The sequence below is a fragment of the Stegastes partitus genome, unplaced genomic scaffold (genome assembly GCF_000690725.1).
Source record: "Stegastes partitus isolate 25-593 unplaced genomic scaffold, Stegastes_partitus-1.0.2 Scaffold900, whole genome shotgun sequence".
NCBI classification, from domain to species: Eukaryota; Metazoa; Chordata; class Actinopteri; family Pomacentridae; genus Stegastes; species Stegastes partitus.
The window spans coordinates 258,413-284,724 of record NW_007578631.1 but is presented as its reverse complement, the minus strand read 5'-3'; the positions used below and the strand labels follow the sequence as shown (position 1 = coordinate 284,724).

Sequence of the window (26,312 nt, the reverse complement as noted above, 5' to 3'; positions counted from 1 at the left end):
AGCGAGCGCCCTAAAAAACATACACTTGTTGCGTGTTTGCGCCCGGTGTCGCGCGGCGCTTACTGCAGATCTACGCCAGCCTTTCCCCCCACCCTCGCCACTTCAACTAAAGTGCTGCTGTTGTTGGGTTTTGCCTTGTACCCTTTTCCTCATCTCCTCTTCCCCTCCCGCCCTCCCCTTTCATCCTCCTCCTTCAACTCCTTCCTCGTCCTCCTCCTCCTCCTCACAAGTCTCCGTGCCGGCTCTCGTACTTGTTGATGATGTTCCTGCAGCGGCCCAGCTCTTTCCTCATGTCGGCCACCTCCTGGCGAAGGGCGGCGTTCTCCCTCTCCAGGAAGGCGGCGCGCACCGAGATCTGGTTCTCCTTCAGCCGCCGGGCGTCCCGCGAGCGCTTGGCCGCCTCGTTGTTCTTCACGCGCCGGCTCCAGTATTTCTCGTCCTGTCGACGGCGGCGGCGGCGGTGTGGTATGTTGGGGTGTGTTGTGGGGAGGAAAAGGTGGGGAGAGGAGAGAACAAAAACACAGACAAAAAAAAAAAGGGAGGAGAGAGCCGGACGAGAAGGGTCAGTAACATGATGAGAAAGAGAGATGATGGTAGGACAAGGAGGAAGGAGGAGGAGGAAAAGGTGGCCACAGCTGAATAGTTGAAACCACAGGACACTAAAACTGCTGCACAATAAATACAGAATACAAACAAAATAAATAAATAGACTAACATATGATACACTAGCAGGTGTTTTAAAAGCCTCAAACATGGTTGTCAAAGTGCAGTGCACCCAAAAACACAGATTTTTCGGTGTATGTCTCAAAACATGGGGACTTTAGTTTGTTGCCACATTAAATAAACTAAATTGTAGCTTCAATTAGCTATTTTTAGTGGCAGCAGATAACAGATTCAAATGAAACAGACCTAATTAGGTGCTATTTAGATGTTTTGCAGACATTTTCAAAAGGTTTATTGTGTTGCTCTCGTGGAAGAAAGGGCAGTGCAGCTGTTAGAAAGTGCTGAAATCTCACATTATTTCCACTTTTGTATTCTGTAGAATACGACACAAATGCAGCATTAGTTGCACAGTTAGCAACTGCTAAGCGTAGCATGCATCTGCAACATCAGTAAACATAAAGGCATGAAAGTGGAAAGCTATGTGCATTTGTGCTTCAAACTGCAGTTAGTGGGGTTTTTGGGGCTTCTTTTTGCCTCCAATAAGTGGCCATGCAATAAGAGCAGTAAAACATTACAAAGTGTAGTGATATCCTCATGTCTTAATGCTCGAACTATATATTCGCTGCCAAAAATGACACTTAAAAGCTCAAAAACAAACACATAAAGACAGAAAAACAGGCATTAAGGAATTCTAGCAATCAAATGTTCTGTATGTGTACAAAAGACATGAATTAATAAGCATTTAAACGTGTTAAACTCAGTATTAATCATCTTGCAAAGCCAGTAAAGTGAATTAGTGTTCGATGCTAAACAATAATAGCAACTCGTGAAGATGTGTAATAAATCTCCATGAAAGGAGTTCTTTCTTAATGCAGCTGTTTAGTTCGAACCCAGCTGAACGGACTAATCCACTGCAGAAAAGCCCTGCAGCCTCACTTTGTTGTTTGGGGCTTGAAAGAAATTTGTTGGCCAATAAAAGGCTCATGAGGAGGAAATTATGAAACTATCGTTGTGTTAAACTTTTGGACCCACGAAGCAAAAGAGGAGGTCAAACTGGAAGTGAAAGCTCAGGATCTGTGTACATCATTCTACAACATTTTTAAGGACATTCTGAGAGGATCAGCTTTTAAACACTAACTCGTTTATTTAAGAATAATATTCACATTAAGGTTGTAATCTCGGAATATTGTCGGCTCTTATTCGGAGTCAGATTTTCCATCTTTTCACCTCAGTGTTGATACTAAACTGAAAAGCTTATTTCTAAGAAGCTGCCGAGCACTTCTGAACTTCATCCTTGACTTTGACCAGAGATCGTTTTTCCAAACAGGCGTACGAATGATTTATAAAACAGCGGCTGAACACAGCAAGGTGAGCAGCGTCATCTCTATAAATTATAAACGCCTCCGCGGCCGCAGCTGCTCCGCGCTGAACTATGAAAGCATGAGCCATTGATCACAGCTTCTCTCTGTTGTGCAGCGAGCTGAGCACCAAATATTTTAGGGCTCATTGGGAGGGATCGGCACCACTGGGTGTCACACTTCCTCGTTTTTTTTCCGCATCAGCACCCAGAGCTGTCAAAGAACCACAACCTTTGTTGTGATGAAGTTCAGGATTTTCTACCTTGACGGTGACGGTGCTGTAGCTTCTGTTTAAACACAACGCTGAAGGAAAATGTGACCTCTGTCCACATACAAGGGAGTTGTTGTGAACTTTTGGACTTAAACATATTTGTTTCATAGCTTAATTACATTTTTGCTTCTTTCACCTTATTTTTGTCTCTAATTGAGTCCATATTTAAGTGACATAATCTGCAAATGCTGCGAGAATATTTCAAATTTTCAAGATGTTTCAGAAAATTCTACATATAAAGATCAAATGAGAAGAAAGAAAAAGGCCGTTTGTTTCACTATAATCAAGAAAAATAAAAGCTGAGCATAAGAAAAAAGTTAATTTGCGCCTAAAACAAGTTGATGTATTTTTGAGTCATTGGAAAATTTGTCTCTCTTGGATCAAGGAACTACTTTTTTTAGGATGAGAATTTTCTAAAAATTACAAGTAAAAGAAAAGACGGATCTTGACTATTTTAGGAGGAAGTTTGGAACAAGAAACTGTTTTTCTATATTCTGATATGTATCTGTAGATATAAGAGTGAAAACTAGCCATTACAATCATGTATGTTTATATTATATGATATTATTAACAGTGTAAAAAATAATTCCATATATTTTAATCTCTCAAGATAATAATCTGTATTTTTAAAGACTAAAAATTCACAAACAAAACTGACCGTGTTTCCGGAACAGCTTAATATACATGACATTTCCGCAGCGAAGCAGGGTAAAGGTTTGCGTGTAGGACAGAAGAGGATTGTGGGAGATGTAGTACCTTCTGCTCATCGGGGACCAGCATCTTGCGGGCCTTCTTGATCATCGGCTGGGGTTTCAGCTCCTCGTCGCTGAAGCGGTGTCGTCGCGGGTCGAATGCCTCCTGGCCTGGCACACTGGACAGCGCCAGGTCCGCCGGGTCGGGGTCGAAGTTCACCATGATGTCATTGCCGCCGTTGGCAACCGCCGGAGGTCCGGGGGGCCCCGGAGGGCAGGTGGAAGAAGGTGACGGGTCCTGAGGCACCGCCTGACCACCTGAGGAGGCAAAAGAGAGAACATGATGTTCAGAAAAAAACAGTTTCTGTCATGTTTTGTAGTCAGATTTCACGTGATGTAACTCAAACTACTAAATGTAGCCATGAATAGTGAAGCTTGGATCCAAAGTTCATGAAAATTATGATAAAATATCCCCCCAAAAAGTCTCATGTTCCCACCATAACTGTCACGTCAAAGTTGGTTCATTGAGATAAACAGCTGGTGGCTCTGCAGAGAAAAAGGATTTCACAATGTCTGGCTTTTCCACAGTTTTTTTTTTTTTTTTAGCCCTTTTGTTGTTGGACCAATGCAACAATGACGTGCATCAAAAGTTGAAAAGTAAAAGGATTTTTGTCCATAAAGTCAAACTTCAGAAGCAGTAATTCAGCATGTCTGGTTTGTTCTAATTCACACTTAAACATAATAGTTCCCTCTTTTTCACCTAAACCCCATCTTATCATGCAAAAGTCTATTTTCTTCCATTGACTGCAGCGGAGCACAGAACGAGAGCTCGTATACAAGTTGTTTATTGTGTCTTTAACTTGCAGGCTGTTTCCATATTTTCCTCTTTCCCTTCAGGAAAACATGACGTCTGAGCAGGAACCGAATCAAAACAACCTCTGATCAAACCACATAAACCAGATGAAGCAGAACATCTGAGTTTTTCCACGTTATTAAGTCATAAGAATGGTTCTTTTCTGTGTACTTACACAAACTTGCAGCCTTGTCCAATCACTAATATCTTGTTAATAAAGCTCCTGTTTGTACGATGCCATCTGTTTCTCACCACAATCATCATCTTTGTTCATAAATGGCAATTCACGGCCATCGCAACCGCTCAAAACTCGTACAGAAATGAAAAGAAACGAGAGGTGAATGGAAGAGACGGGAAGAAAAAGGGGAGCTCGTTAATTGTGTTTACGTTTCCAGTGAAGAATAATCTGCTCGATGGTCTATTCAGATGCAATAAACACTGAATCAGCAGCTTAATAACTGGTTTAGCCGTCCAATCATCATCATCGAGTTTTAGTTTTATCTGCAGATTAGAGCCCATCTGCCCTCAGCGAGGACGGTCACATGTCAGAGAGCAGCAGCAGCAGCAGCAGCAGCAGAGCCGAAGGCGGCGACAAGAAGCAATCCTCAGTGGAGGTTTGATCACATCCATCAGCTGAGATGAACTCTGGATGTTGACAAAACATGACGACAAAAATGCAGTTTATAGTTTGTTGCTCTTTCTCCTTCACCGGTGGCAGTTGTAAAGGAGCAGCCCGTAAACTATAGAAAGTCTTTAAAGAAATTCAGTTTTCTTTGCACATTTCCAGTTTCTACTCAGTGTAGGTACATTAGAAAGTAAATAATTTTTAATGAATTTGTGCTTTCAACATCTTTCCTTCACAACCAGCTTCCACTGTAAAGGATATAAAATATCAAGTGGTTTCAGCCAATGGAAATGCACAGTTTCAGTCTAACGCAGCAACACATCTCACTATTTAACCTGTAAGATGACAGAACATTGCAGGCCAAAACACAATGATACTCATAGATACAGCTCTCACATTCATAATAAACCTTCACAGCATCAGGCCAAGATGCAATTTTATGATACTGTGAATGTTTTTATATTTTTTTGTTCTTTATCTTGATTTCTCTATTTATTATTTAGACTTTTGTAGTAATTATTTTTTGCACTGTGATTACAATGGTCTTTAATGCATATAAAATCAGATCTAGAATAACAAAAAAATAGAAATAAAAATTTGTGTGGTTGTTCCACACATTTTAACCGACAGTACAAAAAAAAGACAAATTAATCAAAAAAACTCAATTTATATGATTTTGCCATTCCAAAATATTTTTTTTGTTTTGTTTTACAAGCCTTGTAACTCTTGTTAAACTGCATCTCTTCTGTTCTTCCTTCTTAACGTAACACACACTAACGATTATTGTTAAATACTTAGCATTTATCTTGTGATCTTAGAGCTTGTAAAGGATCCGATTCAGTTCGATTCTACACGGTCTGATGAAAAACAGCTAAACCTGTTGTCGTTGTTGGTGGTGGTGGTGGTGTTTAAACTCCACACAGGTCAGCCTCAGTGTGTTTGCTGGTGAACTCCACCACAGGCTGCAGGCTACAGTCACATGTGCTGCTTCATCCAGAGAGCAGCCAGCAAGGCATGAGGCCCACTGAGATGAGCGGTCCATAAAGAGGATTACCCTATAGACTGGACAATATGTTCAAATTTAACTCTAAAAGAGGGATGGAGGGGAAATGCTTTATGTCATAAACTCACATTTTTGGTCTTAATTGTGTCTCTTATACGCATAAAAATGAGATTAAACCTTTGCATTTGCCTTTAAATCTTCACAAACTACCATCATCTACTTTCTGCTTTCACTCCACAGTAGTCGCAGTCACTTTAACTCACCACCGAGCGTCAGTATCGAGCCAGAAACGCTCGGCGGGGCAGCGGGTTCACATCATGCTGGATTTGCAACAAGCAGGAAAGATCAGGTTTTCTTGTTTAACCCTTTGTGGTGCTCGATATACTAAATTCACTTTGAAATTCAGAATGATTTCACCTGAACCATGTTGATAACATTTAGAGAAATCTGGCCACTAGTCTTGTGCTTGTTTGCCTGTTTCAGAAGAGCAGATAGCGTCGGAGCTGCTGTGAAGCAGGTTTTAGTGGTGTGACATCTTCACATGTGTTGCCAAGGCACGTTAACGGTGTTAAAAATCAGGGTTTAGGAATGAATTCACGTAAATTACATCAAACTAGCAGGAATTAGAAGCGATTCCTGGATCCTGATAGTAAATCATGTGGCAGTGAGTGAGTTATGAAGCTTTTACCCCTGCAGCTATTCTGCACTGCGCTAAAGAACAAAAGACAAGAGTGTCTATTTTCAGCCAAATCTCTGCACCGGCTGGTTATCATGACGTTTCTTTCCCATTGTTAATACTTAAAAAACTGTATTTTTTCCTCAAATGTTTCCTCTTTGGAATTGAAGTATAAAAATGTTAGTTGAGCAATCATTCCAGTACCAGTCGGAGCCCTATTGTGGCAGCGTTTGTAAGATGCTTTTTGGAGCTCCAGGCTCTGTGCCACAGATTATAAATAACTGCAAAGCTGGTGACCGATATCAACCAAAACAGTAGTGGAAAGATTTCAGATACTGGAGCGAGCTAAACAGAAAAATTCAACTTGCGAGTTATTTTTACCCGCAGAGAGAGCAGAGATTAAAGGGAAATTCTAATAGCTTTTTAATAAATGTATCCTAAATCCTTGTTATTAATGACAGATTCTAAAAATTCTGCATTAATTAGATATCCTCATTTTGTTGTACTGCATCAAGAGAAGGATTTATCCTTTTGACAAAGCCTTTTGTGCATACGAGGTGTTTTTCAAACCTGGAAATGTCAGTCAGAGCAACACGACTGACACTGATTTGCTTCTCAAACGCTGCTGCAAGCTGTCACTCATTTCGTTATGCGTGTCGACCACAATACCACAACCAAATCCTACACAATGCTCTGAGAAACCAGGCTGACACTGCATGCCAGGCAGGGGTTGGGATATCTGAGGTGAAGCGAAAGGTTGACAACGCCCCCATGTTCCCCCTCGAAAAATCCAGCTGAAAACACTGGACTGCACACTGAGTGTGCAGGAGACTGTGGACATGTAAACTTTGTGAATGGTGGTTTTCTCAGGTTTAAACTCCTGCTGAACCCGCAGAATAAATCTTCTTACGGCTGTTTACATCCAATCGTTTGACTCCTTCCCAGTGATTGTGATCTGATTATTTTAAAAAAACAACTCCAGCAGCAAAGGAAACGGACACTCGCCTACACTTTCTCAAGATTTTGTCGTGCCAAACAAGAATCGTGACCAAATAAAAATATATCCTACATTTTGTAGCTGAATCTGCCAATACAAGCTATATCTGATTTTTTTTTTTTTTCCAACTACGAGGCTGGAATTACATAACCTTCAGTCACAATGCTCCGTTTCTCCAGTTATTATCCTTTACAGCTGCTTTGCTTTGCTCTAAGCCTGAGTGGAAAAGCTGACTTTTTTTTGTATATTTGGTTATATAGTCGTAATCAACCTGAGGCTTGTAAACAGAAGTCACACGGAGCCACGAATACGGTGGCTTGTTTACTGGACGGACTTCTGGCGACCTGTCATCATGCAGAGTTTGACATTTTGGCACAGGAGGCAAAACCTGATTTCCATTCCATTTCTCTTCAAAGAGGTTTCGATTTCAAGGCATCTCAGTGTTGTTATCTGGTGCCACCAGTGCTTAAATGCCACTGCTGTCTGCTAAATAAATGAAGTAACGGAGCGACCAGTGCAACCTAAACTGCTCCAAACGTGCACGTAATGATGCTCTTACTGATCAGCTTGCATACATAAATAATGCATAAGCCATGAAAATCCGCTCCTAACCAAACACTGAGTGCAGAATGGAAAAGTTACTGGATTCAGCTGATTACTAATGTTGACATGGTACTTCAATTATGAATATGGGGAGAGAAAAAAAGGAAAGAGACAGGCAAGCTGCTGACAAACCAACAAAAAACACCACAAAGGGGAACAGTTTACATGAAATCCTCATATGTAGCATTAATTGGCAGCACATAACCATTTCTTAAATAGTTTAAAACACACTATGATGCACATATCGGTGGCTATGAATACTGTATTAATGTATTTCTCAACAACTACAGTTCTATCTGTTGACACAAGTGGAGGTTGCTATTTGAACAGACAATTAATGACGATATAATATAAAAGATTGAAGGTTTCGTGGGAAGAGAAGTTATAGTTGCTGACAAATGATGTGCATTAAGTGGCAACAAAACAAACAAAAAAATACCACAATGTTAAAAGTTGGTACAGCTTCAAAATGTCACCAGCAATAATCCAAAAAAGTGTGACAAAAAAGAAAACAGAGACGTTTAACCTGTCATAAGCAACATCCGCACTTATGCAAATCTGAAACTTGATAGCTATTAAATAATATACAGCGATGAATTTAACCAGTTAAAGTCGCCACATTTGTCTTGTTTATAAAAATATCAAAAGACGACACAAAATGTGAAATAAAACTCACATATAATAGTCATTGTTAATCCAAGGTTAGCTTTTTAGCCTTTAGCTTTTTAGTTGTGGCCACAACTTTGCTGTTTTGATTCACTTTAACTCTCTCATCCGCTTCGCCTTTCAACAACTGCAGACTGTACCTGACCTGCTGAGCACCACACAGCAGACAGAGTTAGAAACTATCTGGTTAAGAAAGTGAAGCAGAATACTGCACATATGCTAAACAACAACTTCAAATCAACTTAATTGACGACTGATGGATTGTTTGCTTAGTTTACCCTATGAACTGATTCTAATCCTAAAATTGGGATCGAGGCCAAACAAAGCAATTTTTTTCCTGATTGATAATAAATAAATAAATACATTTATAAATAAAAGTAAGCCTGATCCTTTGTTTACATCTGCTGTTACGCAGGTGCCATAAACTTTTTTTTAAATCCTGATATATGTAGCATTATAAATCAACAATTTGCTAATTTGTGATACAAATTAAATTGACCTGACATTTGTCCTGGGCTGGTACTGCTGTTTTAACCCTCATAGTCTTGATACATGCCACGAGGATGTAGGAATGCTAGTTGATCACAGCTTGATTAACATATCATTAGGCATCATTGAAGACTTTGTCATGGTTCTCATTTAGTAGCTAAACCAGTACAATGCTCTCTGTTTGCCAAAATGGACTTTCCTGCCTCTTCTGGTTGCTAAAGTATTAAACAGTGAGAGTGACCAGGTACTACAGCTAATTTACAAGTGTGCAATCCATCCATTATCTATACGCCGCTTAATCCTCACTAGGGTCGTGGGGGGCTGGAGTCTATCCCAGCCGACTTAGGGTGAAGGCAGGGGACACCCTGGACAGGTCACCAGTCTATCACAGGGCTACACTTAGAGACAGACAACCAAGCACACTCACATTCACACCTACGGACAATTTAGAATCACCAATTAACCTCAACATGTTTTTGGACTGTGTGGGAGGAAGCTGGAGAACCCGGAGAGAATCCACGCTGCACGGGGAGAACATGCAAACTCCACGCAGAAATATTCCGGTGCCCCCACCGGGACGCGAACCGGCAACCTTCTTGGTGCGAGGCAACTGCGCCACCCTGCAGCCCCAAGTGTGTAATATCTAGGAAAATGGTATGAGACTGGGACTTGGTATCTGCAGACACTAAATAGTTAAAGACTTAGATCAGATCGAAGGTAAAAAACTTGATCTTGACATCCCTTAACTATATGTTATCATTTTAGAGTAGCAAAATAACACTTTCTTATTTACAGACAATAAGGATTCAATGCTTTTCTACCTTGTAACAGTGTAAATTGAGCATCTTTAGATTTTCAACCTGTAGTTGCAGAATTTAAATTAGTGCTTGAAGTGTATTGACGAGCATTTTTCACAATTTTGGTTACATTTAATTGATTACATAATCAAAAATAATCGTGATATGTGACTATAATTATGGTTTTCATGATTAGATGTCACCCTACATCATCCATCCACTCCATAGGCCTTACACATGCTCATACACACTTCCATACAGTCTCTTTCTGTCATCTTTTTATCCATCTACATGAATTCTCTAGTCCATCTGTTTGTCCACAAAGCAGCGACTCTATCAGATGAACCGCTGCTGGCTTGATCTGACTCTCTGGCAGCTGGACGGAGCTGATCCTGGATAAGTCTGCCCAAAGCTCTGTCCTAATAACAACCATTTTGGGCAAAAAGTTGAAACTGATCCAGGAACATGGTTCCTGCTGCTGCTGGGTAAACAGCCGCCAAGCCTGGCTTCATTTCCTGTCTAAGAGCAGGAGCCATTTGGAGGAAGCAGCCAGCGACTCGCGGATTCTCTCCCTGCTTTCATTAATTTAGCTCAGATTATGTCTCTCTCTGCCTGTCGCTCTGCCGACCAATCTCTCATTCTCTATCCGTGGCCATGAAGGCTGAAACTGTTGACGCAACTAATACCCAACAAATTTGCTAATATCTGATTTGAACTGACCAATTTTCATACCCAAAACATCACACCAAATTTGATGTTGCTTCCAGACGAGCAACACCGAAGTTACTACATTAACTTTGACACATTTAAGACTTTTCAAGGTCTTTGAAGGTCTCGTTTGCTCAAATTCAAGGTTTAGCGTTAGAGCCCTCATTTCTTATTCATGTTCTCGTCAAGTCAAGAAATCCTGGTTGAAATCCTTCATTTTAAAACAGCTGCTGCATCTTCTAAAATCTCCATCAGAGGGATCGCCTCAGGATGTGAAGCGTTGATCCTCGGATGGAGCGTACGGAGGCATACTGATGAATTTGGGAGATATATTGTAACTTTGAAAACATCAAGAACATTTCCAGCCTTTTTTTTTTTTTTTTTTTTAAGGAAACTTTTTTTTAAAAGCCTTTTCACAGTCAATCAGATGGCAGAACATGACTCAATGATCTATAAAAATCACAGGGAAATGTCAAGGTTTGGATTTGTTTCTTCACTCCTGAGCTTGCCGCTTCACTCCGATGTTCACAAATCATACAGGGAGAAATCAGCTGTCGTGGGCAGAGACGCCCACGGCAGCGGAAAATAGAAAAAGGTCGAGGTTTGAGAGTCAGGTGAGCAACTCTTCCTCTTGACTAATCTCTTGTTTGATCTAACTATACTTTCACTTGTTCCACCTACACGTAAACCTGAATGCAACAAACTCACAGCTGCTCTCGTGGGGTCGCCAAAAAGGCATTTTGGGAAATGTAGGAAACCAAAAACTGAAGCGCAAGTAGGCGGAGCAGGTGAAACTAAATGTATTAATACAGCACAAAAGCCTCCTAAAGTACATTATAACTTTGGAGACTCAGCGGCAGCAGCACCCTCTCCTGCCCTTCGAAAGCAAAAGTTTTTTCTGTTTACGGCCGTTTCTTGTTGCAGCAGGTTTTTATGTAATAAAGGGAAACAATGCAATTACCAGGAGGATAGCAATTACGCTAATTATACAAGGATGGAGGTAACAATTAACATCTATCGCAATCATTGCAATTGACTGGATTTGTGTACGTTTTCAGCAGTGAGTTTTCATTACAGTTAAGCGCTTCTCTGTAGTTAAACTGCAATTACCAGCTCCGTTAGCTTCCAATCTATGGCGCCCTGTGCACATTTTTTTGGGCTTTAATGGAAATACACATTTTATTTTGAGATTGTTGTTGCAGTTTTCGTCAAGAAGACGACGGATTAAAAAATTTTTGTTGGGTGCCCCAGTACCTGAATGATAAATGGAATCTCAACATCTCCATACGGCAAGAAAAATCATAGTCAAGTAGAGCATGAAGCAGCAAAATGGAGTTAAAATATTGCAGTGAAAGCGTTGTTTTGGTCCCTCTTACTGATATATTATGACATAATTAGATTATTAATCAGAGTGTCAGCAGCATGTGTCTGTCAGTTTCAGCTACTTCATATATAGCTTTATAAACAAGGACAGCAGATAAATTTGAGGGCTCCAAGCATAAATAACACACAAAGAAAGAAGAAAAAACTCCTGATCCACAAATCTGCTTTCAGTTTTACGCTAATCTTTTAATTTTTGCTGAGATATTGAATAACTGGACCATGTATTGAAATGAAGCCATTTGATTGTTTGTATTTTTAAAGCTTATTGTGTAAAAAAAAAAAAAAAAAAGTCACCTTAAAAGTAACTAAAGATAACTGTAGTGGAGTTAAAGGTATAATATTGAGTTGCGTTAGAAATACTCAAGTAACATCTAAGTACCTCAAAACTGCACTTAAGTACAGTTTTTGAGGAGATATGCTTAGTTACTTTCCACCATTGGTGTACTTTTTAATAAATTAAAAGCCTGAATCTTCTGTTTGTTGAGACTTTTTTTACAGTTTCAACCAACTGCTAGCGCAAGTCCAAGAACTCTTACAAATACAAAGACATAAAGATAAGATTTAGTCATCAAACACCACATGTGACATTAACATGAAGTTCAGTTGCACAGTTTAGTTGTAAAAGCTCAAAATACTTTTTTTACTACAACTCGACTGCTCAGTCAGTGATTGCAATCGTGGAAGAGTCCAACTGGTAGAAGTCGCAGTAACATTGTAGTCCTAACAGCAGCAGTATTAGTACTCAGTAAAGCAGCAGTCGTTGAGCAGTACTATCAGTATCTGTGTGTCGCTCGTACCAGCAGCATTAACAGTAAGAACAACATGACGGTCACTCAGTTTGTTTGTCGAGGACAACGTGGAGACGAACTGTGAGCTCTACCAGCAGCTGTTTTCTTATTCAGCTGGAAACACGATACAGACGTGGAATGTGATATAGGAAGTGTGTTACATAAAGAGAGCTCCCCTCCCTGGAACGTAAACACTCCTCACAGCCGCCCGTGTCCGCTGCCAGCTTTAACTTCTGCCTCTCTGACTTAAACACATCAGATCCTTCCTCCTACAACTGAAAGCTTCTTCTTCCTTCATTTAATATCCAGATACCACCGCTTCACACACTCACACAGGCCGACACACACCTTTATGATTGATTAAACAGTTGATATATTTATTGGCTCCTAGTGAAAAACGAGCATTACAACCCCAAGCTGATGCTATTAAAAACTTCTTTTTGTCCAACTGCTCATCTAAAACCACCAGAAATGCAGCAAATTCTCACATTTACCCAAATTGTTTTCAATAATTTTCTTTTCTCTCATGCATCAGTAACCGGTCTACATATCACTTGATCAACAGAAACTAAAGCAGTGACTGCTTTAATAATGGATTATTTGCCATTTTGTGTGCAAAAATATCAAATATTTACTGGATTTGGTTTCTTGGATGTGAAGGTTTCATGGTTTTCTTCATCAAACATGACAGAAAACTGAACATTTTTTTGGTTTCCAACTGATGTTTGGACAAAACAAGACATTTGAAGCAGCTCTTTCATCGTTATTTTTATATGGTCCGTTTTTTCTGCACATCATTGACAAAAATGGTAACTATTTATTTGCAGCACTCCTTTTTTTAAAAACAAAAACACAAACATTTTCTATTTTTTTTAATATATAGTTTTATTATTTTATATGTACATTTAGATTTATTTTATTTTATTTCAGCTAGATATTAGTGTTTAAGTTTGTGAAGCTGTGATGTGATGTGGTTTGAAGATGTAATAGATTCCTGTTTGTAATACAAGTTGAAAAGGGGAAAAAAAGTTTACTGACGTGATTTAAATGAATTTTTAAATGACTATTTATTTAATGGACAAAAAAATGTTTAATCACACTTTTAGAAAAATAAGAGAAACATCCCCTGAGCTGTTTTACTTGTATTTTCTTTTCTTCTCAGTTTACAGAATCTTACGTCTGGTTTTCGTCTCGGTGTAATTTCCCTTCACTCTCTGAACACACATGTAGCTACACACCCCTGGCAGGCTTCGACTCGCTGCTGCATTCACAAACAAACACGGTTAGGCACGTGCACGTTCACATGAGTGTGCAAAGACAGCAGAACAGCACACACACACACACATACACACCAGAAACAATTCAGTCCAGGTGACACACCCCGGGAGTCCTGTTCCTAATGTCAACACACCGACGAGGAGTTATGTCACCGCGGTGTGGAGATAGTAGTGACCTCCTCCCTCGTCTTTCCAAATCGCTGCTCTGCCAGTGGTCAGATCAGATTATGACACACTGACTGGGCCTCTGAGCACATGACATGACTCGACACGTAAAAAAAAAAAACTCCACATGCACAAGATTCTGCAGGTTCCCCCGAAACCCCGCAGTGCTGCTGCTGCTGATTGAAAACAGCATCTGTCTTTTGTTCCTGTTGTAGATGAAGGGAGGTTTTCCGCTCCAGAGCTTCCTTTTAAAGCAGACGCATACTGACGCTGCTCTCCGCAATATTATACAGAATACAACGGCATAGAAAGCCATCTAAAGAAACCTACTGGGCGGCTCATATTTCCTAAAGGCAGAGCTATTTTTCTCTTCCCATATTTAAAACTCATTCAAACGAGGACTACAATATGGACCGTGCAGCCGTATAATGAAGAAAACCATGAGGGTCAAAAGGATGAAAACAATACTGTTGACAGAGCTTGAAAATACAGGATTGGTCAAATGCGGTGAGACTAAAAACATATATTGCTGCAAATAATGACTGCTCACTCAAACTGGAAATAACAAAATCAGATGACACTGTTATAGGACTAATAAAAACCTTAAAGAAAGCGGTGAAAGTGTCTCAATTTGATATGAAGATTGCTCTTTATATGGTGTCTTCTTAGCATTTAATGCTGGTCTCTTTTAAACCTCTGAACTCCAAATGGTTGCTGGCCGTTTCTTTTTTTTTTGCTCCTGTCACATTTTTTTACTGACTGTTGGTTAATTTTTCACTGTAATATAAAGTCCTGCACCTCTATGGAAACAGTACAGCCATGGCTATAAGTAGAAAGAACTCAAAAATGTCTTCTGTGCAGTATGGCACAGTTAGAGTGACATAAATCATGACCTGTAAAACAAAAAGTTGAATTTCTTTGATTTAAAAAAAAAATAAAATAAAAAATTTTAAATGGAAAAAAATCTGTAATCAGTTATGTCCAACATTTATCCACGGTGTTATCAATGCTAGAAAAAATGCTGACTTACTGTAGATATTTCGCTCTGTACATTTTTAATTTGTTTACATGCACGCTTCCTGTCTGCTCTGTGTAAACGCAGCCTGCTGTTCAGCCGAAAAATAACTCAGTTTTGCTCGCATGACATTGGGTTGCAGTTAAGTTAAGCCATGGGGTCATAGTAGCATTGAGGAGCGCTGAATTTTTTGTTTTTTACAGAATCAAAATAGACCAAACCATTATTTGTAGCAAAACTTAAATAAGAATAAAGAAATCTTGATGAAATAGCATGATTTTAAGCTTAGATTTTGTTCATTTTTCTGACAGAACGTCACATTACAGATGAGTAGTTCAAGGACTGCTGGAAAGTTAACAATCCAATGATTCTGATTTTTAGGTTTCAGGCTAATAAATGGTGAAACTTTGGTGATTTTTTAAAAAGATCACAAGCCTTTTAAACCTGCCAGCGAGTCTTGGAGTTCAGAGGGTTAACCTGAACCAAAGTGTTGTGACTTGTCATGTCAACAAACCAGATCTGATCATTCCATATCGGATCTGAGTCATCTGCATGTGAGCTCTGTCAGAAAATCAAAATCCATCGTTCAGTGTCGACACCTCACGGCCCACTGAAAGCAAACATGAAGGAGAACAGTGGAAGGAAAGGTGGGGGAGCTTTAACTTTGCTGGGCATTTATAAGAACTGAGGCAAACCACATGCATGTGTGTGTCACAAACCATCAGCGCAAAAAGGATCAGACAGCAAAGACCTGTAATGTAAAGATAGCACCTCATCCTGACGTTCAAGCTGTAAATGACACTGTGTGAACCTACAGGTGCTAAAACAATGATCATATACAATCATTATATCGCTAAACTCAATGATCACAAGGTAAACAGTAAAAAGACTGTGTTTTAGTAACAAAGTAATGCTGAAACCCCTCATTAGTCATTGATTAAAACCCTAAAAACTCATCTCTGTGTATCAAAGTTACATATTCAGATGTTTTTACCATTAAACTAATCTTTTCCTGCCTTAAAAATAGCTGAGATTTAACTCTGTGAAGCCTCTTTTCCCACCCACTCCTCCACCACTCACTGTGGCTCAAGCACACCAGCTCACTCTGTTCAAACACTGTAAAACTACGTGAAGCTACACAAGCAGTAATACCGGAGTAATTTAGCCATCCATGTTGGACCTATACTGATTCTGAGCAAGAAAAATGACACCGAAAGTCCGACCCTGCGAGCTGACAGGATTGGTTCTTTAGGTTTATAACATATGAAACCATCTGAATCTGTATTTTTGCAACTGTTGTTGGTACACTGCAGTTTCAAGGTGGGAATGCTCAGCTGTAGTACTCCTTCACTCAAGATGTGTCCTAAAACATATAAAAAACCACTGTATGGACATGCTGACAAGGTGAAACGCGAGATTTTCATCAAAAAGGGCCTTTAAACTGAGATTATACTCTCCTGTCGACGTGCACAGGGACATTGGTATCTACATATGACATGAATCCACATTACTGCCCCTGCGGTCGCCTCGTAGCAGCTGCACCGACATAAATTTTGGTCTGCATGCGCACATGCTCTTACAAGCTTGCTGACATTTTCATCACCTTCGCATACTCGCGGATATTAAAAAGCATAACGCCGGCCTCGCAGGTCCAGTGTGTGTTTGGCAAACGCAGCACCTCTCTGGATAAGAGGATGTTGTGAAGCCCTCTGTCGCTATTGAAGGGAAAGAGGAGGCGTATGTACAGTTTGCCACCGGTGCGTGCTGCCTTTACCCACAGAAGTGTACAATCAGAAAAAAAAAAAAGGTCATATGAATCATTTTCTTGGAAGGCAGCGAGAATGGTGGTAAATCAGACGCGAGACCGGTTTGGTGGTTTTTGCTCGGAGGACTTGTTGAATTTAATGGTTTTCTGGACATTCTGTGGAGGTAAAAATGTGAATTTGTCATATTTTGCCAGTTTTTTTTTTAAACCATTTACATACAAAAGATAGAAATAAACTTGAATGATCCCTCACTGGGGATCTTTACATGTTACAGCAGCTACACACTGCACCATGGCTGAACATTTCCGCCTTAAAACTGCAACGTACCAATGTCAGTCTAAAAGAAACACAGACTTCTAGTGTTTCATATCTAACAAAAATAAACAACCAATCCTTTCAACTTGCACTGTGGAACTTCCTGTATCATTAGCTGAATTATTCCAACATTAAAACTCGAATAGCATAGATGTTATTGTTGTGTACCACAGCTTCATTCACTGTGCCAAATTCCTTGTATGTGTAATAAAAAGCTTTCTGATTCTGATTCTGAGTTTAACAGTGTTATGAACAGAATCTTGGGTGAGCTGGTGTGCTCAAGCTGCAGTGGTCATGTAGGGGATTGGGTTGAAAAAGACACAGGGTCTTCACAGAGTTACATGTCAGGTATTTTAAGGCAGGAAAAGATTTGTTTAATGATAAAAGCATCTTAATATGTAGCTTTGATGCACAGAGATGGGGTTTTAGGGGTTTAATCGATGACTAACGAGGGATTTCAGTATTAATTTGTTACTAAAACTGTGTGTATTTACTGTTTACCTTGTGATTTTTGAGTTTAGAGATGTAATGATTGGAGCTGATCATCGTTGTAGCACTTGCAGGTTCACATAGTGTCATTTTCAGTTTGAAAATCGGGCTAAGGCGCTACCTTTATATTACAGGTCTATCTAAAAAATCTAAATATGTAACTCTGACACACAGAGATGAGTTTTTCGGGATTTAATCAACGACTGGAGAGAGATTGAAGCATTACTTTGCAGCTTAAGCTGTGTATTTTTAGGTGAGGTTTAAGGGATTTGACCATCTTCAGTGAAGTGCAGCACTGAAGAAACAACACAAGAAAAACTAAAGACATAATAAAGACTATGAACAGCTTTCCCATGCACAGATGAGGCACGGTGAGTAAACATGAAGAAATGTACAGAAATGACACGATGAGTAAATGTTGTGTCGAGTTGTGCTTTTAAACAGAACAGTATATTGTTGTATTAAATTCCTCTTGTCTTTTTGAAAAACTGCTCATTCTGCCATCCCTTCCTAAACCTCTTCTCTTTTTTTTTTTTTCCTCCTCGAGTGTTTATTCGCTCTGTAATCTCCACTGTTTCCTCTCTCTCTCTCTCTCAATCTCCCTCCACTCTCCTCCTACCTCGCTCGCTCTTTCCTCCTCCCTTCCCCTCTTTCTCTCAATCTCCCTCCCTCCCTCCCTCTCTCTCTCTCTCTCATGCTAGCTCTCTCGCTCCAATGCTTTCTGCAGCGGCACGTGACGCCGTGGCCGCACATGGCCCGAGCGTGTGAGAGGCAGCAGAGAGAGGGAGAGTGAGAGCGATTTCAAAACATGCAAAGCGAACTCTCTTGACTGAGGCCTCGCTCTCCCCCTCCAGCACTGCTGCCTCTCTCCCTCTCTCTCTCTGTTCTCTCTCTCTGTGCAGTGTTACAGAGTGCAGAGTCAGTGTCTTGTTTAACCCTTCCCTCGCCAGGATTAATCACAGTCCTGAATGTTAAATCAGCGGCTGCCTCGGCGTGCCATTATCCCCGCTCAGCTCTCCTCTTTCTTTAAAGAGACAGAACCGGCTCAGCTCCTCGGCTAAATTTATCTGCTGTAACATCTCTAAGCTAAACCTCGTTTGACTGCAGCTCCGCGATTCCTGGACGGTTCACGTTGGATTCCTTTTGGTCTAGACGCTGGTGTTTGGTTTCAGTTTGATAGGAGGCAGCTCTGTGGTTAAAAGCAGAATACAAGTCTGATTTACATGTGACGTTCCTGAGACTGATGACAGACAAAGTGACAGCAGAGACGTGGACTGTCGACCTTCTCTACAGATTTGATGTAGAAACCCAAACATATTTATATTGATTTTGCAAAATGCAAGGTCCTAGCAGTGGCACAAGTGGTGTCTGCTTTTAAATGATAGATAGAAAAGTATAAATAGATAAATCCAGTTAATTTCAATCTGCTACAGACATACTGTCATGAGTTAGTGGTTGTCTTCATGTAAAACTGTCTGTAAATACAACTATAAGTGAACATCAAGGTTCATTTTTGGTTTTGCTAAATACAGTTTACTAAAACCATCCAAACTCAAAGGCTAGGTTTTCAACAAGAGCTACACTGATCATAAGCTGAACCTTACGACTGACACACAAGTTTAGACACACAAGTTTCTCCACAAGAAGGCAATGACAAGTGAATTTTTCCAAATGAGAAATGCTCCATTTATGTTGGTCTTTCAAAAAAGTCATATTTATTTCTATATCAGGTTTGATGTTTGAATTCAGTATTTTTTCTTTCATATTGTGTATTTCTCAAGAGCAGTTCAGCTCCCACTGTCACTTTAATGCCATGCTGATATACAGTGCTTAACAGATTTATGAGACCACCACCCGAGGTAAGGGTTATGCCACAGCTACCCTCAATTAACAGCACTGGTAATTACCAAACTCATTTTTTATGTTTCTGTATTGGTTAATACACCAGTATGTAGAAGCTCTTTAACCAAAATGGTATTTTTTTTAAATGCTAAAATATAATTATTGTTGTCCAAGAATTTTCAAATTTGCTGTTTTACAAAAAAACAGAAAAAATAGTAAATAAATTATTATTTCTTGATTACATATATTTTTCTAATTAATTATTTTTTTTGCTAAAATACATTTGCAAATGTGTTTTAATTTTACAAATATTTCTTTTTATTTAATAAATGAAACCATTAAATTCAAGTTTATTCATTCTTTTAAAAATAAAACATTAAAATAAATAAGTAATCAATTAATTTATTAGTAAAACAAAAAATAATTGATCAAATTGTCCAATTGAAGTTTAAAGCAGTATACCTCAACACGTTACTTAAGCTTGTATAGAAAGTAAAATATGTTTATTAGACTAAATAAAACGATGTTTAAAATGTTCTTTAGAATGCTATTTTTATGTCTTTTTTAGGTCTACGTGGCAAAGTCTTCACATTACACCAGAAATACACGAACTTTCCTTCTAGTACTCGACTTCAAACTCCGTCTGCAGAGCTACAGAAGCTACTGTGGCCATTTTTGTAGAGAAAAATGAACAAAAGGTTTGTTTTGAGACACGAGAGTGACTCCAGACAGTAGACAGTGTGTCGTGAAGTACTTTGAAAATTGTATGTGTTACAAAATATGTCATAAGTGATAAATAGAGGTCATGCAAAATACAGTATAGTGGATGGGTGTTGCTTCACTTGGGTTAACTTGAGGTTATTGAACAGATTGTCAGGGTTTGTGACATGTAAAAACAAGCTGCATTTGCACTAATAAATACAACTTGATTTTAATATGACCTGAAATGTAGTTTGGTCCATCAATAAATAAAACCCAACCAAATGTAAATGCCAGTTGAATGCCAACTTCCCAGTTTCATCTGTACAAACTCTGGTTTATTTGCCTGTTTGGATTTTGTATAAACACTGAAGTATAGAATCAGTAATGTTTGTTTTATTCTGCTCAAGCTTCACCACTTCTGCTTTCACCATCAGAGTCGCCACGTCTCTGTCTGTCAGCAGGATTTAAAAAACCGATCAGATTCCCATGAAGCTTGGTGGACAGATCAGCCTCAGGCAAGAGAACGGCTGATTAAATTTGATGTGGATTTTCTTCTCAGGTGCCTCGTTTGATTTGAACTGTCTGTTGTGACAAGTTGACACTCGCGAGAAAGATGTTTCTGTGTCCAGTCCTCTGCAATGTCTTCATGTAAACAGCTGACCGTCATTACTTTTGCAACAGCAGAGAAAATTTGTGCAGCAGATGCTTCCACATTGCAGTTCAATGAGTTCATGCATCCTCCAGCAAGCGCAGGCTAATGGGAATCTGAGGTTAAAAGTCTGCTTTGATTAGGAGGGTTTCTGACTCAGTGAACTGACCTGGAAGTGCTGAAGCTGCAGCTTGATTGGGACTGCAAGTAAAAGTGATTCATGATTATTTTCTTGAGCTAAGGACTTTTTAAAAAAGTGGTTATTACCCCTTTTTTCCAGCATTTGCTTGGGTGAAGAGCATCATCAGTGGGTGTTGACCAAAAATGACATTGCAGGTGACTGGATTGAGGGTAAAACTGACAAATTCTCTCCTCTTCTAACTAAAATATTAACATTAACGCTTTTCACATGTGATTGGATCAAGGCAGATGTGACGGGGATCCGTTTCCAATAATCAAAATGGAAAAACTTCAGGAAATTTTTTCTAAATTATCAAGAATGATGTAAGAAATTGTCTACGCAGATAGAAAACCAGAGCTCGAACACTGATTTTGCTCATAAGTGGAGCTGAACATTAGTATTTTTATGTTATTAAAGCAAAAGCAAACTAAAATGTAACAAAAAACTCCTAAAATACCATTTGCACCACAGACATAAAATGCATAAGGGACAGGATCAAAGGCTTTTAGTCTATATTTGTTTCGGAGCAGCTCAACTGACTGTTGTTGCCACATGAGGCCTGCGTTTGCTGTAAACTGTGGCGATCGGGTTTTTCTTGCAGCAGGAAACGCAAGTTTAGGATTCACGGGGTCGTAAAATTGAGCCGAAACCTTAAAATGATGGTTTTATTTCCAAGGTTTTGGGGTTTCAGAGACAGTGAAAGACATCAAAGCTCAGTTTGGTCCTGCTCCAAGGCTCAGCTGAGTCTCAGTGGACAGTTTTCAGGCTAAGATCTAGTAGCAAAAAAAAACTGAGCTTGTGCGGTTTATGAGGAGGAAACAACGATATTTTGTGGAATATTTGTGCTACAGTTACCTGACCACAGCTGCTATTATATGCACGCCTGTTTTTGTCCATTTTCACCAGCTTAAACTAAGAGCCTCAGCTTGTGTCCTCTCAAATGTGAATATTTATGATTTACAGCAATTTAGGAGCAAAAAGAGCTTCTTATAAAAACCTCAGCTGCATCGATATTTCTGTTTTGCCTCCCTGTAAAGCTGCTCTCCTTTTTTGCCCAGAATGAATTAAATCAAAGTAAAACATGTGCATGTGGATGAGATTATTATTTCCAGTCTATTTTCCATCTATTTCTCTGCCTTGATTCTCTCTCTCTTTGCAGCTCTGTAGTAACACTTCAGCTCCACAGCGACCTGAGGGATTTCTGGCTGGATGCATCACGCTCAGCCCAGTCACGTGTTTATAATTCAGAATAAAGAGCACACAGAGAGTCGCGCACTGCAAGATGAAAGCATGTTCACATTAGAGCCTACATAGTTGCATGCAAATGCCGAAACAAAGAGGACACTCTCATATGCATGTTGGAAGTTCGGCGCATCACAAAGCCGTGCATGCACACAAACACGCGCCGACGGAGTGTATTCGCAGACGCTCGGGGCAGATTTGAAGACTTGCAGCAGCAGTGTTCTCTCTGTCCTGGATGAACCTCTGCTGCTTCCTTTCATGCATCTCATTTTTCAATATTTTCTGCACTGAAACATCTCCCCATGTACTGTTTACCCACTCAGAATAAAAAGACAAACACAATGTCCTGGGCAGATTTTCTCAGAATCTGATCCTGCTGGGCACCTTAATCTCTGTTTTTCCCCCCTCTCTCCGCATCATTCAAACTCTTCATGCTGCACACTCGGAGCAACAAATACGAACACAGCAACCAACCAGTGAAGTGACCCACGTTTTCTACACGAGAAGAAAAACCAGAGGAGCCCATGTGCCAGCGGGTGGCTCCGTCCAACCTCCAGGACATGATTTTAAATTCTAACACGTCGAGTTGAATTTTAGCGACACGTGAACAAAGTGTTGCCAAGATTCAAACAAGCTGATGCAAAATATATATGCGGTGCTGTCACACGGAGCGGGAGAATGATGCGTTCTGATGTTTCACTTCCTCTGAGGATACAGCAGTTACACTGTGGCTCCCATCCCTTCCTTCACCCCCCCTTTTAATTCCCTGAGCTGCGTCTCTAATACGAAAGCAATCAGCCGCCGTTTTCACACACAGAATTAAAGGGGATGAACCGGCTTGCTTGTTTGAACACCTTCAAATCTCATCTTCCATTAACTCTTTGAACTCTGAGCAGTTTATGGGTGTTTTTTGTTTTTTGCTCTTGTCATATTTTTTCATCATTGCTGGCTCATTTTTCACTGCAATACAAAGTCCTGCACCTTTATGGGAAGAGCACAACCATGACTAGAAATAGAGAGAACTTAAAATGTACTTTGTTCAGACTGACAAAGTTACAATGCCATAAATAATCATAATAATTAATCATGAATTACCCTTACCCCAACCAGCTGTGGCAGATGTCTGCCCTCCCTGAGCCTGGTTCTGCTGGACGTTTTGCCTTCATGGCAAAGGGTGTTTTTTTTTCTCCACACTGTCGCCAAGTTTCTTTCTCAAAGGGAATCCCAAGTAAACATCAGATTTGTTGGGTTATACTAATAAAATTGGGTTGAATTGGAGAAAAAAAAATTAAAGTTGAATTTCTTTTATTATTAATTTTACAAAAAATTGATCAAATCTGGAATCATGTTTATCATTTTCCAGCTGCCCACAGGTGTAACCAATACTGGAAAAAAATGATGACATACTGTAGATATTTTAGATTTTGAATGTATTTCCATACTTGTCTCCTATCTGCTCTGTCTAAATACTGCCTGCAGTTCAGCTGAAGAGTCACTGAATTTTACTCACTAATGGTTTTATGGTTGCACCAAGGATCGCAGATCAGTATATGCAGAATAAGGTTATTTTTGATGTCATGTGATGTTAAGCCTGGATTTGGTCAAGTTTTCTGATGAAACTGCATGTCACAAATGAGTAGGTCCAGAACCATCAAAAAGCTGAAAATTAGAACATTCTTTCTGTTTTTCTGACTAATAAATAGTAAAATTTGGCTTTTTTTTTTTTTCAAACATAACATGAATTGCAGATCCACCAGTGGGTGTTTGAGTTGTTATGTTTGTTGAAAGTCTCTTCAGTAATCAATGAATCAAGTGTCCATTCTGTCTGCATGAAATGACAGGATGTCCGTCCTGAATGTCAAACTACATACCTGCCTTCCTCCATGCACTCTACATTGTGCATGATGGAAGTCTTCCACAAGGCGAGGTGGACGTACTGATCGAGCTAGTGAGCAGATAGAACACAAGAACAGCAGACAAGATTTCACCTGAACCTGCAACATCTTGCAACGATAAATACGCTGGATGTCCATTTGTGTATTTGTGCATCTTTCAGTGTCTCCATCCTCCTCCAGCATCATAAAAGTTAACATATAGTGTGCCATTCAAAGGTTTTTATTTGATGTTTGTCTAAATTTGCTTTAAATGGGACATTTTGCAAATGTGGTGATGGAGCCTGTGTTTTTTAGACGTGAGGTAATTTTAAAGCTCCTCTCCCCAACAGCGCTCGCTGTCATGGATTAGTCCTGTACTCAGGCAGCGCACGTTTATGTGTTTTGGAGGAGTGGCCTTCAGATGGAGACTTGAAGGGAGGTGGTGGGATTTTTACACTTGTATGCTTTTAAAATCCTTGCTGTTTTTTTTCTTTCTTTAATGATTTATGGCATTGTAAGTGTACTATACTGCACTGGTGACATTTCTGAGTTCTCTCTACTTATCACCATGGTTATGATGTGTCCATAGAGGTGCAGGACTTTATATTGCAATGAAAAATGAACCCACAGTGAGTAAAAATGTGTCAGGAGCAAAGAAACAGCCAAAACCTGCTCAAAGTTTAGAATCACAGCCTTTCTGTTTCACTCGATTCAAGTCAGTGACACTTTGATGACAAGATAAAACTTCACAAATTACTGAGAAACATAGTGATGTGGAAAAAAAGAAGAAAAAAGAATAAACTCTTCGAATAATTCCAACACAAATCACACACACAAAAAGTTTTGTCTCCGTCTACAATCATCTTCTTCACACACTCGTTCCCTCTTTGTCTCACGCTTCCTTTAAATGTCTGCATAACTGCCGAACATTTACAAAGACATGTGGCAGTCTGTCGTCAATAAATCATCGCGAAATTAGCTGCGATGATTCACTGGATGGTTCACAGGACAAAAAAAAACAAAAAACATAGCCGTCAGCATTATAAAGAATGGCTTTGTGGTTTCAATTAGTCAGAAATTGAAAGTTGTCAGACTCTCCGAAGAGGGGGGGGAAATAAATAAATAAATCAAAGAAAGACAGACAGAAAGTCTCTTCTGATGTTCTGGCAGTTCTGGTTCACATCAAAAGCAGCAGAGAGAGAGAGAGTGAGAGAGGGGAAGCAACAAATTATGAATATATAACGGATGAAAACTGGCTGTTGGGAGGAAAAAAAAACTTGAGGAGGGCCGGAGAATAGGGTGTCAGCCATTCATCGTGCAGAGATATAATTAGAGGGAATCCAACTCTGGTTATTGTCAGACGCGCTGAACGGTTGAATTGCATTAGTTAGCGTAATGTATCGTGGGTCTGAGTCCTCATTAGTGCCGGATCACATCAAGGCCACGTACGGCTTCATGTGTGTCTGGCTGCATTAGAAATGTCGCCCTCTCGCATGAAGACGTCAGTTTTGATCTTGTTAGGAGTTGCAGACAGTAAAGTTTCCTCAGTTTAACTTTGTCTTCTTTGCATTTTGAAACTTTTAAGATGTGACGATCTTTTGTTCTGCCTGAGTGGGTCAAAATGGAACCACACTGCACCACCGGATTTTACAAATTTCCAATTAATCAATTAATAATTTGGCCAAAACAATATCAAAAATGACTTTCCCAGAGCTGGACGTTATCTTTTTCAGAGCCCAAAATCTGGAACCAGCCTCAAAAATGGATTACTAAAATAGTTCTGGATTTATTTTCTGTTAACTTAACTTGACTGCTAGTTTCAGCTTACCGTGTAGACACTCCGGTCCTCCCATCATGCTTTGCTGCTGCTGAGGTGGTGGTGGCGGCGGCGGCTGTTGCTGGACGGTTTCCAATCCGAGCAGTGAGGAAGAGGAGGATGAAGAGGACATGGAGGAGGAAGAGGAGGAGCAGGGTGGAGGGGAGGTGGGAGGACACTGGGAGCTCTGGTTGGGCACTGCAGACTGGGAGCTCTGGGAGGAGAGGACAGAAGTTGAAAAGGTTTGTTAAGCAAAACGCTTTCCTCCCAGTGTTTGGAATCACAACGTAGACAACAGAGAGCAGCGATAAATCCTCCTTGTCATACAGATAATCCACCACTGAATGCAGGTGTTTGGTGTTCATGAATACGTAATCTGGTTTTCTTTAAAGATTGATGTTACTGTT

The 26,312-nt window shown here is 39.8% G+C and overlaps 1 protein-coding gene across 1 annotated transcript in view; it reads right to left on the bottom strand.

The window, feature by feature from the left end:
* Window positions 1-223: 223 nt before the first annotated feature.
* The window catches only part of dbpa (D site albumin promoter binding protein a), a 39,118-nt gene continuing 13,029 nt past the window's right edge, over window positions 224-26,312 (bottom strand). The window contains exons 3-5 of the mRNA XM_008293666.1: window positions 25,918-26,119; window positions 3,049-3,302; window positions 224-439 (exon numbers count right to left, since the gene is read on the bottom strand). Of these exons, the coding sequence (XP_008291888.1) occupies window positions 224-439; window positions 3,049-3,302; window positions 25,918-26,119 (672 nt within the window). The remainder of the gene's footprint in view (window positions 440-3,048; window positions 3,303-25,917; window positions 26,120-26,312) is intronic.